The 14,769-nt window shown below is 41.5% G+C and overlaps 1 protein-coding gene across 4 annotated transcripts in view; it reads left to right on the forward strand.

Annotated features, from left to right (window-relative positions):
- Window positions 1-14,769, forward strand: part of LOC121899270 (Down syndrome cell adhesion molecule-like protein 1 homolog) — a 105,440-nt gene that overhangs the window by 77,161 nt on the left and 13,510 nt on the right. For all 4 annotated transcript variants that reach the window (XM_042414982.1, XM_042414981.1, XM_042414983.1 and 1 more), the window contains 10 exons: window positions 110-289; window positions 1,742-1,947; window positions 2,943-3,039; window positions 3,209-3,337; window positions 3,694-3,861; window positions 4,155-4,225; window positions 4,385-4,625; window positions 9,589-9,735; window positions 9,834-9,989; window positions 12,709-12,848. In XM_042414982.1, coding sequence (XP_042270916.1) covers window positions 110-289; window positions 1,742-1,947; window positions 2,943-3,039; window positions 3,209-3,337; window positions 3,694-3,861; window positions 4,155-4,225; window positions 4,385-4,625; window positions 9,589-9,735; window positions 9,834-9,989; window positions 12,709-12,848 — 1,535 coding nt within the window. The remainder of the gene's footprint in view (window positions 1-109; window positions 290-1,741; window positions 1,948-2,942; window positions 3,040-3,208; window positions 3,338-3,693; window positions 3,862-4,154; window positions 4,226-4,384; window positions 4,626-9,588; window positions 9,736-9,833; window positions 9,990-12,708; window positions 12,849-14,769) is intronic.

A 14,769-nucleotide genomic window follows, 5' to 3' on the forward strand; every position in this document is an offset into this window, starting at 1 on the left:
CATTCATCCATAGTATCCAAAATAAATTCCATTACAGTGCAGGTGTTGCCAGTTAAATTCCTGCACCCTAACCATCCGTCTCTGTTGCTATATCTCTCTCTCTCTCTAGCGGGTATTGGGAACCCACAGCAGTACCACCCTGTGCCTCTAACGGGCCGTATCCAGATCATGAATAACGGCTCTCTACTCATCAGACATGTCCTGGAAGAGGATCGGGGCTTCTACCTCTGTCAGGCCTCCAATGGGGTGGGCTCAGACATCAGCAAGAGCATGGTCCTTACTGTTAAGAGTGAGTATACAAACTCGTTCAGGCTAATGTAGCAGAGTATGAGTCTTTTTCATGGCATAGATGACTGCAGTGAGGCCATCAAGGACGCTCCAGTGCTCCTGCTTTATCAGTCTTCATGCACACTATGACTTGCTAACTGTGGCAAACCAATGAGCCGGCTCGCACTACTCTCCCTGTGCTCTGTGGGCATGAACATACACACACATGCATGCACACTGATAAATTGGGGGAGCAAAGGTGACCATGGACCTAAGAGCAAAACAATAAAGAACAGCAAGCAAGAGAGAGAGAGGGAGAGAAGAGTGTGTGTGTGTGTGTGTGTGTGTGTGTGTGTGTGTGTGTGTGTGTGTGTGTGTGATAGGTAGTGAGAAAGCAAGCAACTGAGCGATTGATCTTTTGACTCTTGGGATCTGTCTACAGACAATCAAAAACACTTTGAGCTTAATCATTATCTGCAATCAATCTCTTCAGCCTGCCCTCGCTGTCAGTAACACCCTCTGTAATGCAATGTGAAAATGCATAGGGAAAATGTACAAGAATACACACACACACACACACACACATGCACACACGCACACACACACACACACACACACACACTTACTGTACTTTGTATCATGCAGTACCATGAACTTACAAAGCTGTACTCACAAAAGAGATGTTAATGTGTAATTTCTGGCACCTTTTGACACTTGCACACATAGACACATAAAACTGGGTGCACATAAATGCATCTACTTGTTTCACCATGTTCTGCTACCCACCCACCCCCACTCCACCCCCCACCTCTCTCTCTCTCTCTCTCTCTCTCTCTCTCCTTCTGGTGTTAGTGTTATTGATTGAACCGTTCCTCTCCTCTGCCTCCCTCAATTCTGTCTGTTTCGCTCAGCGGAGAGGGAGGAAAAAAGGAAAAGAGGGAGGGTGAGATGAATAAGTGATGAAAACAAAACAGCAGAACCCTCCTCAGATCGATACAGTGTGTGTGCTTGAGTATGTGTGTGTATGTGTGTGTTAGCCAAAGAAGATTGAGTGTGAGAGTGATTTTGTGTATAGAGAAAGGTGGAGTGTATCGTTTTTGCCTCTTCATTCACCTAGACCCCAATGTTAACTATTGGAGAATGAGAGAGGAGGTTTATTGACTTTACCTCATTGACCATAGCTCTTCATTACTCTACTGCGATGGAACTTGGCTGCTCTGAACTCCACCTTTTTAACTGCCAGCTGTCCTACCCTACCTCTCTCTGCTCTTTCACTTCTTCCTCCCTTTCCACCTAAACGCTGCTTATTATTCACTTACTCTTTCTTTTCCTCCCCCCCTTCTCCCACTTTTATCTGCCTCTGTCATCTAATATCCCTTGCATCAATCTGTTTACTGTCACCATTTCTCCCTGTTTCCCCCCATTTGTCCTCACCTTCTCTTCATCTCACACTCCATTTCCCCTCTCCTTCCAGTCCCGGCAATGATCACCAGTCACCCCAACACTACCATGGCTAAGAAGGGTCATGTGAAGGAGCTGAACTGCACAGCCAGGGGAGAATGGCCCATCATCATCCGCTGGGAGAGAGGCGACACTGTCATTGACCCTGACCGCAACCCTCGGTACTCCATTACCACCAGTCCCAATGAGAAGACCGACGAGGTGTTGTCGACACTCAAGGTAAGAAACACTTATATATTGTAGAGCATCCCATTTATGAGATCAGACAGCAATGTCTTTATGACTCTTGCTCAGCTGACAAATAGATAGCCTTCAATATTTTTATTTTTCACTTTTTATTTTGTCATTTTGCGCTCTGCTTTTATGAGTCGGTGCAGATTGCAAAGTACATTCTAGTGCACTGTGTATAATCCACAGAGGGTACTGTACTTTTGTATTTTTGTTGCCTTGAGAATCTATTATCATATCGGTCAGCGTGTAAGGGGTTTGTTGAAGGCTGGTAAAAATCATGGCCAAATACCTTGGCTCCTCTAAGTTTGGTAATGGACTCCAGACCAGTATCTCCTTAGAGGAAATTAATATTCATCTCTAGAACATCCAGAGTTGTGTGCAAGTGTGGATGTGCAGCAGCATAAAATATAATGCCAAGGAAGGAGCATGTCTTTTTTTAAGATTAATTTAACATTGCTGGAGATATTGACAGTCACTATGTTACGAGTCTGCTCTAACACATCATGGTCATGGTCATGGCAGCCACCAGTCTACCTCCACTGCATTTAAAAATGAGATGGCTCAGGTGCTACACTTGCCAGAACCATTGGAAAGTTGGAGATGATGCATGCAGTTGTTGCAGTCTGGTAATACAGTGTTTTTGGATGATACAAAGAGAGGGTCACTGGTAATAAATGGTCCTGAAGGAGCTTGGTGATGTCAAGAGGAAGACACAAAACAGTTAATCTTGACACCAAAAACTTCAGTGTACCACTAGATTTGTGAGTGAGGCTCCTTCTATTGCACCTCTTCTCTAAATGCAGTGCATGGTGAGTCACAAAAATGCCAAACAGGCATGGGTGAGGAAAAAAAAAAAAAGCTCACAAGGCCTCTGTAAAATGTCACTTCTCCATCACAAAGTTGTGCTTTACACACTTTGCCTGCACAAAGATAGAACTGTTTGTCTTTCTGACATTTCTGTCTCTACCTTTCTCTCCCTACAGCTAAAGCCAGCAGAGCGTGAGGATTCAGTCTTCTTCTCCTGTCATGCTATCAACTCTTATGGAGAAGGACGAGGCCTTATACAGCTCACTGTGCAGGGTAACCATTCTTGTACAAATGCATGTACTGTACCATCTCCTCTTCATATTGGTAAAATCTATCTGCACTTCCCTCTTTCCTTCCACAGTTGTCCTCTTTTTGATGCTACCTCCATCCCTCTATTTTGCCTTCCTTCCTCTTTTTCACTTGTTTTCTTTTTAACCCTCAGAGCCCCCAGACCCCCCAGAGTTGGAGGTGCGCGAAGTGAAAGATCGTAGTATGAACCTCCGGTGGACACAGAGGTTTGATGGAAATAGTGTCATTACCTCCTACGATATAGAGTATAAGAACAAGACAGGTAAGTACAAAGACTGTATTCTCCGTTTTATAGACAATAGTGATAGAAAAGTGAACATGACAACGGAATAAAGATGATACTGTGGAAGATTCTGGTGTTTCGTTTCTTTTTTTGAAACACTTTGGAATCTGTTGAAATTGACCAATGTCAAAATACAAAATGCTTTTTCAAGAATTTTCCTGGACTTTCCTTTAGATTAAGGGTAAAAAAATAAGACTTGATGTTAGAAGTCTTTCACAAATCCAAGAGTGAGCAAATACCTAATAAATCAGAAGTGTCTCTGAAAATTATGGCAAACTGTATAACTCAAAATGAAAAATTAGCTCTATACTATTATTTGTCTTCTTTTTTGACAGATTCGTGGGAGCTGAAGCACGCCACTCGTAATATTTCCCCCACCAACAATCAGGCCAACATAGTAGACCTTCACCCTGCCTCTGTCTACAGCATCCGCATGTACTCCTACAACGCTATAGGCAAGAGTGAGGCCAGTAAGGAGCTCACCATTAGCACCGAGGAAGCACGTTAGTATCTTGACAGCACTGCTTTTTACTAATGTCAATGTGTGCAAATATTTCATTATTCCTTGTTGCATTGGCTCTTAAGCTCTGCATCTGTGTTGACACTAACGCCTGTCCTTGAATAAGCAATTTGGACTGATGAAAAGCTTACCTTAATGAAATTGAGAAAAACACCTTTAAGAGTTTTAGACCAGAATATTTTAGGGTCATGACACTCTCTGGAAACATGAAAGCCACAGAATGTTTTTTTTTTTTTAGCAAAATGCCTCCTTTTCAACCTCTGTCTCTCTCTACAGAACCCGATGGTCCTCCCATGGACGTGATCCTTCAGCCTGTTACCTCTCAGAGTATTAGAGTCACCTGGAAGGTAAAGTGTATAAACTTTCTGCCGTCTGTACAGCTACCTCTTCAAAAGTCATTTTTTTTCTTTTTTGTTTCCTAGTTTTATGGAGGTGCCTGAATAATCATGCACTCTACAAATTCAAATTCAGATTCCAACATTGTCTTCTCTCATTTCATACCCCAGGCTCCCAGGAAGGAGTTACAAAATGGGGTGATCCGGGGATACCAGATCGGTTACAGAGAGAACGGCCCGGGCAGTAACGGCCAGTACAGCATTGTAGAGATGAAGGCCACAGGAGACAGTGAAGTGTACACACTGGACAATCTGAAGAAGTTTGCACAGTATGGTGTGGTTGTCCAGGCCTTCAACAGAGCCGGCACAGGGCCCTCTAGCTCAGAGATCAATGCTACAACACTAGAAGATGGTAAGGATCATAATAATCAACACACTAACAGGGCAGTATGCCTCAGCATATGAAAAAGGATTTTATTTATGAGCTTATATGTGAGCTACTTTACTGACCAGCAGCAATAAGCAGCCTTATATACAGTGGAGGAGTAAACTGTCAGTTATATGAAATATCACCCTCTGTCTGGCTTGGCTTTGACTCACAGTTACTACACTTTCTGTGTTGCTTTCTCACTTTCACACTAAACTGTCTCAGATCATGCTTTGTAACCTAAAGTCACTACATTCTCTATTTTCTCTCAACACGAATGAATGTTAGCTGCTGGAATCCAAAGCTTTTTACAAGTAACAAGGACACACACAGTCTCATAGACTCTGTACACAGTTCAGCAGCACTGCACAAAGAATTTGATTTGTGATATTGCGCTATATAAATAAAAATGTACTTGACTTGAAAGGAGTGAATGATATAGAGCTGCAACGATTAGTCAATTAAATCTTTAGTCCAACAGAATCCTTTCAAGCAAAAATGGCAGACATTTCATGGCTTCAAATGTGAGAATATGTTTCTTTTCAGTGTCCTATATTACAGTGAATAGATTCTCTTGATTAGATTTTGGACTGTTGGTTCAAACAAAACAAGACATTTACAGTTTTTCTCAATTGCTTTGGCATATTTCTCAAAACATTTTCAAAGTTCCTAGCACTGAAGAGGCATTTCCTAAAAAAGCTCATATGTGCAGCAAAACACTATAGTTAACCTGCAAAAGGCTGTAACTCACCCAAAACCTTTAATTGATGTTTCAAAATTAAGTAATTGTCAGAATGACATTGGACTCTGGAAGTGTGTTCCTCATCTACTAACTTCCACACAGTTTTGTCCTACATGTTTTCACTGACACTGAATGCCTACTGTATCAGACTGAAGCTAGCTGACTGCTATTGTGTATCAAAGTGAATACTCTTCAGGAAACACCCTGTCGCTCTTGTCTGTTTGGCCACAAATTCTCATCGACCTCAACACCTCATGCTCTCCATTGCAATGTAACGGGGGAAGAATTGTCTTGTATGCTGCAACCATACTCTGCACGCTTCTGCTGTTATGTCATCACAAGCAGCATCCATTGCAGCAAGCAAAGACATTTGATTTTGTGGTCGATGATCATATACTTTACACCTTCACTTCACACCTCTGTTGCCCCTGTCCAGTGTTCATCTGAGCAGGCTCCTCCTTGTTCACAAATTGTATAAATACTCATGACTGACACTTGAAAGCTAAATGTGTTGAGGCGAAAATACCTTGCTCTGTGGTGAGGAACAAGAAATTACAGACTCATTAATAACACTGAGCTTGATCTCAGATTTAAGGAATTTATTACAGAGTATCAAGTCAAATTAATATGAATAACCAACAGCAATCAGCAAACAGAGACAGTCTCGCTATTCGGCCAATTAGGGTGCAGTCTCTTTACTGAGGTGGCATCAAGAGACTGAACACAGGTTAACTGAAATGACTGTCCTTATATGCAAACAGAATATGCAGAAGGTCACGTACTTTGACGTCTGTCATGATTTCACCCCTGCATAGTTCAACTCCGTCCACTGTCTAGAGGCAGGGGCATCAGTTTGTTTAAGACCAGTTATTTGAGTTCAGTGCTATTCACTTGTACAGTTCATTCAAACATACTTCGTCCTTACAGAGAGTTCATCATTCTTACAATTTATAACACACCAAATCAGAATAACAGATTAAGAAATAAGATTTCCCCTACAAACTGGACAACACGTGCTGTTGGTTGATGTAAGACATGAGAAACTTCCCATTTGTAAGTGAAGCTTGAGTTTCACCTGACAACAAATATACCTATTTAGCAGACTTTACAACCACTCCATATCAGTGCAATTTATGAAACATGGGCTCAGCAGATTTTGACAATTAGTTGGACTATTCTGCCTGTGATGACTTACACAATGAAAGAATTGTAACATATTTTAGAGAGTAAAACTATTAAACTGAGAAGAAACATAATCTATCTTGATCACAAAGACATACACAACCAATAATTGTTCAATTTGTAGACAATTGTACTTAGTCATTTGCCTAAATGCTAAAGTGCTAAAACGTTTGCAAATGGTAACAAAGAATGAGAAATGCTCTTTCTGTTGTGCACAAAAAACAAAGTGTTGAAAAGAAATTCACATATTGTTTTGACAACTCCAACTATCATTTGAGAATTGAGCCAAAGCATCTGAGAAAAACTATAATGACATTACCTTAGACTGTAGGAAATTGCTAGGGGCATTTTTCACAGTCTTTTGGTCTTTTATTATCAAAAATGAATCAATTAATTGAAAAAAATCGTCAGTAGATTAATCTATAATGAAGTTGCAACCTTAGAGTGATCCCTGTGCAGTGATGTCTGAGGCATGAGCTGTCCTATAATGCCATGCATCCTGTTGGCTAGGTTACAGATGGGCTATACGTGAGTGAATGAATGAATGAACATAAACTACAAAAGCCTGTACAGAGCAAAAACTTCTTCCATTGTTGCACAATCCTGCACAGTGTCTAGATTTTTTAAAACTGCATCTGGCTGGGAGCCTGCAAGAAAATGCACATAATGGTGGACAATCATTGTTTTTTATTCAACTAAATGCAGTAGTAGCAAAATAGTGAAAATGTTCAAAGGTTTCCTATCTCACAAAGTTAAGAAGTCCCCTAAAAATTCATAGATATGCACCTCTATCCAGAGCAAAAAATAATTAATTATTCTTTCCTATTACTTTCCACAAGTTAAGTTAGTTTTGATGTATTTTAATAACTAAAAGGATATGTATGAGGTCAAAAACATCCACCAACTCCCTGGTGAAAGTATTGATAGGAAACACTTTCTGGATCCATATTTTGCATAGCAAAAAAGAGATTTTAATGTAACTGATTGCATCTTCTCTGTTAATGTTGTCCTTTTTGTATTTTTCCTTTTAGATTCTCTCTATTGTTTGGTATTGGGCTACAGTATAAAAACCTATTATCCACTGTACATGGAAAAACACAATCTCTCTCATATCATATGTCATCATTGCCTGACTTTTTCTCCTCATATAAACACACACACACACACACACACACACACAGACACACACGTCACATACATACTTGTCCACCCTGTGAACAGTTGGCTGAGCCCCATTGGTCCAGAGCAGACAGAGCCCTCCAGCTCTTCCCTGTGGCTGTCACCGTGGCGACAGTGATATTGATGGCCATTATGATAATAGTGATAACAACAAGCATACTAAAAATAATTATAATTAGCTTGTCTCTCTGTCTGTCTCTCTCTCTCTCCCTCTGCTAGCTTCCTGCTGTAATTATCCACAGCTGAGCGCATTGTCTCTCTGCTCCCTCTTTTCATCTTTTTTCTGCCCTTCCCTTGCTCCCCTTGCTTTTAACTCTCTTCCTCCCTTCCTCCCTTCTTCCTCTGCCCCTCACCCCCATCTCCTCCTCCCTGTAGCCCCAGTCCAAAACTGCCTTTCATTATGTTCCTGTATTCACCATCTTTTTTTCCCGTAAACTCCTGGACTTATTTATGTTAGATTCTTTAACACATCAGCAACCTTAGCACTGATTTACTTTACTCTTGTCTTTACCTTTCATATTTACCCCCTACCTTCATCTATTCAGCCTCACATAGCCCCAATGCCAACAATTTGGAGGAACCTTTTCTCCTGTTACAAGCATACTGTTCATATCCTTTCAACTATGCTCTTGTCAGAAAGGTGTGACTAGGAATAGAGGAACTGTGCTATGTTTTGTTGCCTTCTAATTATTTAGACTCAGAACCCAAAGGTTTATTCATGCAAAACCCTGTTTCACTTTTTTAATCCGCCTTTCTCCTTCCCTCCCTTCCTCCATCCTCCTCCCCACCTCCTCTCCCTTCACCAGCTGCAGAGAAATTCCCTGGTGGACTTGGCCCAATCTCTCTCTTTCTTTCATTGCTCTCTGTCTTTCAGTCAGCTCTCTTCCTCTCTTCCTGCCCCTCCCTCTTGCACAAGTTGACTTCTGTTCATCATCAACAGTGTGTGTTATTCAAAGCCTGAAAGACTAATGGTCAGTGGTAGCCAATAGAAGAGACACCTGGACTGGTGAAAACAGAGGGAGGCTTGTACAAGAGAGAGAGAGAAGGTGGTTGTAGAGATGGTCCTATACATCAGGCTGGACACACGTCATGGGCTTTTTATCTATTGCTAGCCTGTTTACTCACAACAGATTTGATATGGAAATGCCATTTAGGGTTTCAGAGAGGGTTTATTTATCTATTTATTTAGTTAACTGGCCAAGGCAGTACTCATTTTAGTAGACATTGGCAGCCTTTGCATTGACATGAAAATCTACATATTTTGCAATTATTAACTTAATTATTATTATTATTACACTAAACTGACCAGGAGATGAGCCAGTCATTACACACTCATGCTGTGCAGCTAAACTTTTTTCAAAGCCACAAAACTTTAGTTAAATTTTTTGTGGAGATTCCAAAATTTTTATAGATCCTAAATAAGTCAGGCTAAATTTGTGGGAAATGTGTATAAAATGATGGTGAATGGTGAGAATGGTGCAGCCGAAAAACCATAGGAGTTGTGGGTTTGAATATTCTCTCATATAAATTCAAAGGAATTTGAAACAAGCTGACAGAATACACATTATATTGTCAAGCATTGAAGATGATTTTTCCAACGTTAAAGCTTCAGTATTTGAAGGGGAAATTAAATAAAAATTGGTTGTTAAGGGATTAAAGACTGATTTTCTTTCCAGTTTATCTGTCTATTATTTAGCTCAGTCTTCAAAAGGTTGCGATTGTTTTTCACGCTTCAATGAACAGTCGGTTTCTATTGAAATAAACTGTGGAATGCATACGGTTAGATAACTGAAGATACATGGTTTAGATAACTTATCTGACCTTTTCTTTTCCCACCGTCTCCAGTGCCCAGCCAGCCTCCTCAGAATGTGCGAGCCATTTCTGTAACATCCGACGAGGCAGTAATCACATGGGCTGAACCTCCCAGAATGACACTGCATGGAGTCTTGAAGGGATACCGTGTCGTGTTTTGGGCTGTCTTCCCGGACGGAGGTGTGTTGAGTGTTTCTGTCATACCAGCCCCAGTTTGGATTGTGTGTAATGTGACTGCTCAGTGCTTAGTCTGAACACCTCTCTGTCCTGTTTCTCAGAGTGGGGTGAAATGCAAAATATCACCACCACCAAAGAACAAGTAGAGCTCAGAGGCCTGGAGAAGTTCACCAACTACAGCATCCAGGTGCTGGCCTACACCCAAGCTGGTGACGGGGTCCGGAGCAACGTCCTGTATATCCAGACCCGCGAAGACTGTGAGTCCACATCTGCGTATTTTATAAGATCTTTCCACACGGATAAACTAAATAGCATACTGACCTATGATAATGTGTGATTTGATTTGACCACATCTTTAGGGCAGGTCTAAGGGTTTTTGTTCTTGGTTTAGGCTGCAGTGTGGGAGGCATAGTGCCAGGGGGGGTAGAGGGGGTCTTTGTAAGGCTGAGGTTGCTGATTAAAACCTCTTTGTGCTCTGATGTGCCATTACCAGTGCTAATGAGAATTAAGAAGCCAAAAAGTGTGTGTGTGTGGTTAAGGAGCCTAAGGGTGTGGATCTGTGCGTGTGATTATGTGGATGTGTTGAAGGGGGGCGTTGAATGTGTGTTTGCATGTGTACATGTGAGCATTGGTGTGCGCGTACGGGTGCATGTGTGTGTACATGCGCTATTGTTTGTGTGCAAGTCTAGCGCAGCACCCAGCACAAGGAGAGGGATTAATTCTTTGTGGCTTAGAGAGAATTAATTTTGTGCTTACATTGGCGGGCTGTGGATTACATCCGTATCCGCCTCTCCTCTCCCTCCCTGGGGCCAAGCAGAGGAGGCAGGCGTCTGGAGATGGAGAAAATAAGGGAAAGAGGGAGAGCAAAAGAGAGAGGGGCACAGAGATTCTAAAAAGTGTCATTTTAGAAAAGGCCTTTATTCTCTCTTCCTCGCTATATCTCCATTTTATGTGCTGGCCTCACTGCAATAGCTCTTCAAATATGTGCATTGTGTTAGTCTTTGAGTGTGTGTGTGTGTGTGTCTGTGTCTGTGTCTGTGTGTGTTTATCAGGGGCAAGCTGAGTGTCTCTTTCTCCCTGATGCGGGTTGACACTGTGTCCAGAGGCAACCTCTTCACATACGTTCAATGTTCTCTGCCTCTCTCGGTCTCACCCTTCCTTTTGCCCAGTTCTGTCTGCAGCATATGGAATAGTGTTTGCAGTGGAATTGCACAAACATCCAGTTCTCAGCCTGGCTTTCTCTGCCTCTGTCTTTTAGACACGCAAAGACAGTAGACAGTAGGATAAAAGTGAGGAAGACAGAGATTTATTAATCAGTTCTTTTTCAGGCCCTTTCCAGTGGCCCCCACACCCTTTGGGGCCAATGCATTTGGTCTTGTTGAATATGTGCATTTGTGTGTGTTTAAGTGACTGCACATGTGTTACAGTACTTTGTGTTTTTTGTGTTTATCACAGTATGTGTACTTTAAATTACTGCATGTTGTCTGATTCTCTGAGGATGTTCTAACCTTCTAGGTCTTCATAATCATCAATGTTACACCAAGAAACAATCACTACATGTTTGACTATTGTTGTTGATCCTAAAGTAATGACCATATTATCCCTGATAAGAACATTTACATAAAAACATGATTCCCTAGTAGATCATTAGGTGCAGCACACCATGTTAGCACTTTAGCATACACTACGAATTGTATATGTGGCCCTCTTTGTTTAAGCATAAGCATAGAATGAGTTACATACAGTTAAATGTAGTTAGACTGCTGAGTTAATAGCAGTCAGTATAGAAAATAAATGTTTTTTATACAAATGGGAAAAATCACAAGAGAGACTCTAGTTGGTACAGGTGCTGGAGAAAAAAGGAAAAGAGCTACAACTAAAGAATATTTCCATTAGCAATTGACCTGCCAGTCACTTTCTCATTAATTGTTTGGTCTATAAAATGTAAGAAAATAGTGGAAATTGCCCTTACAATTTCCCAAGCTGACCCATTCACATAGCCTTTTTCTGTCAACAGTTTAAAACCCAAATATATTCAATCTACTATCATAGAAGACTAAGGAAAATAAATAAATACATAAAATTCTGCCCTGACCCAGCTGTCCTGACCTGACCCGCCCCAGATCCACCCTGGTGCCTCTTTGTCCTTAGAGTCCAGCCAAAGATGCCCTCCAAGAGCATTGTAGCTATCTTTCACCTTTTGGTTAATACTGTCTCCCCCTTTCTCTCTTTCTCCTCTCTATATCGTTCACACAACCCACCCACCCAAACACACACATCTACCTACACTCCTTCATACTACAATAAGAAAATCTAAGCCAAACATTATGCTTTTTTTGTTTGTTTGTTATATTGTTGTTGTTATTATTGTTACTGTTTTGCTTTTTCTCCCCTTGTGTTTCAGTTTGTTTGAGTCCTGTTCTCCTTCTTGTCTTGTGCTGTGTCGTGTGTCTTCATGTTGGTCACTTATATATAAAATTACATTTGAGAGGACATACTTAAAACATATTAATGAAAACAAGATGAAAACTATGAGGAAGTCATACTGAAAACCTGCTCAATCTACTTAGCATTCATATGACATGAACACAGCATCTATTACAGTTACTACAGTCATACTTACATCCTGTATTCTCTTACTGTTTTCTTGTCTCATATTTTTATGTTTTTTAACTAAACATTTGTCTTGAAAATGTGAGAAAAAATAATAGTAATTTTCCTAATTTACATTACAGTAAATCAAATACAGTAGGCTAAAGTATGGAGTAACAACTATTGAACCAACAGTCTAATGGATGCACATGGATGTTTTTGGATGTTTTTTCAGGTACCATCACTAACAAATGGTCAAGTCTCTTTGAAAACTGGTGTGCAACCTTAAAACTATTAGTCTGGCTTACTGACCATACAGAGAAATATAACATTCACATTTTACTCTGCCCTCTATTTATCTCTTTCCTCCCATTTATGATTCAGACCCTGGACCCCCAGCTGGCATCAAAGCTGTGCCCTCCTCCGCCAGTAGTGTCGTGGTGTCCTGGTTACCCCCTCACAAGCCAAATGGAATCATCCGCAAGTACACCATCTACTGCTCCAGCCCCGGGTCAGGCCAACCGGTGAGTTACAAGAGGGGTGCAGAGAGTTGTTTGGAAGTGAATGCAAGAGGAAAAAAGGGGAAGAAGACCATCCAAACATGGCTGGTTTTGAAGGGGACACAGTCCTTTTTAAATGCAGAACATAGCTTGTGTTATACATTTTATGTGACACTAAGATGGAAATAAAGTAATTTGATTATGATGTTCTTGCATTTGTGTTTGTGTGTGTGTGTATGTGTATGTGCTTGTGTGTGTGTGTGTGTGTGTGTGTGTGTGTGTGTGTGTGTGTGTGTGTATCTGTGTGTGTGGTCTAGTGCTGCAGTCTCAGCAAGAGGTGTGTGTGAAATGAGCTCTCCTCATACCGCAGTGTGTGTGCGTGCAAGCTCACCCTCCAGCCTTATTTGCATATCTGCGTCTCATCACGTTGCCAGGACAACCTCATCTGTTCATCAACGGGGGCAGAAAACAAGCCGACAGCAAACACACAGTCACACTTACATACAGACACACACACACACACACACACACACACACACGCGGATATACACACACTCATAAATGTATCACACTATGCATATAGAGTTGCATGAATTTATGCAACTCATGTTTTTATGACAGTGTGAATTCAAAAATGAGAAATACATACTGCTTGCACACACACGTATACACACACACACACACACTATATAAATGTACCTATCTAGAAAAATACATACAGCACATTGTTGTCTTTAGTGTCCCTCATTCACAAATCAGTCTCTTTCTCTCTCTCTCTCTCTCTCTCACTCTCCCTATCTATCTATCTATCTATCTATCTATCTATCTATCTATCTATCTATCTATCTATCTATCTATCTATCTATCTATCTATCTATCTATTTAGCTCTGTCTCTCTCTCTGTCTCTCTCTCTCTTTCTCTCAGTCTCTCTTTCTCTGAAGCCCCCATGCAGAGTTCGGGATGATTACTATGTAAATGAGTGCGACTGGAGAGAAGGAAGGAGGGATGGGGGGGTCAGACACACCGCACGGGGAGTACTTTTGTTCCTCTTTTCATTATCTCGCTCTATCGTTCCCCGGATCACCGCTATCTCCACGCCGAAGGAATATTTTAATATCCGTTACAGCAACACACACTCTGTCACTCCCCCCTCCCTTCCTCCTAACATCTACCCACCATCTACCCCATCCATCCATCCATCCATTCATGCATCCATCCATCCATCCATCCATCCATCCACCCATCCCTCCACTCACCCACCCACCCATACATCCATCTGTCCATACCGCTGCCTGCAGTGTTGAGTATAGAGACAAATGTACAGAGAGGAGCGAGGAGAAGAAGAAGACATTGATATACATGTGATTCAGGGAGAGAAATGCAGATAGAGGATGTAAAACTGAGGGGGGTATTGGTGGATAGATGGAAGGAAAGCCAGGAGTGGGCCCAGAGATGACAGGGATATGTGGAGAGGAATAGGGAGACAGGGACAGGGAAATGAAGAGAGAGGGATGAAGAGCGATGGCAGGAGGGGAAGGGAAGGATGGCGCAGTGGGGTAAAGGATAGGCAGAGAGGAAAATACAGAGAGGCTGGAGACAAGAGGAATGGATGATGAACAGGGAACACAGGGAAGTAATAAAAAGCCCAGTGGATTCTTCCATGACGGGCTGCTCATAAATGTGAAAAACAACATGAATACTGGAATCTATTTGCCCAGAATAAACCATTCTGCAGACAACCCAGCAGGCTAGGACAGAGCTCAGCAATACTGCAATCTCTTCGCAAGGTTTTACTGGTCTGCTGCGTTTACTGGCTCTCCAAACTATTTGACACTTATATTGCAGTCTTCATTTCATCTGTGCATGAGTGCCTGTCTGTCAGAAATGTAAGTTAGTGTCAAACTGGTAGGTGCAGTAAAACATGTGATTTAGAGGGCGACAGTG

The sequence above is a fragment of the Thunnus maccoyii genome, chromosome 6, assembly GCF_910596095.1.
Source record: "Thunnus maccoyii chromosome 6, fThuMac1.1, whole genome shotgun sequence".
Classification (NCBI taxonomy): Eukaryota; Metazoa; Chordata; class Actinopteri; order Scombriformes; family Scombridae; genus Thunnus; species Thunnus maccoyii.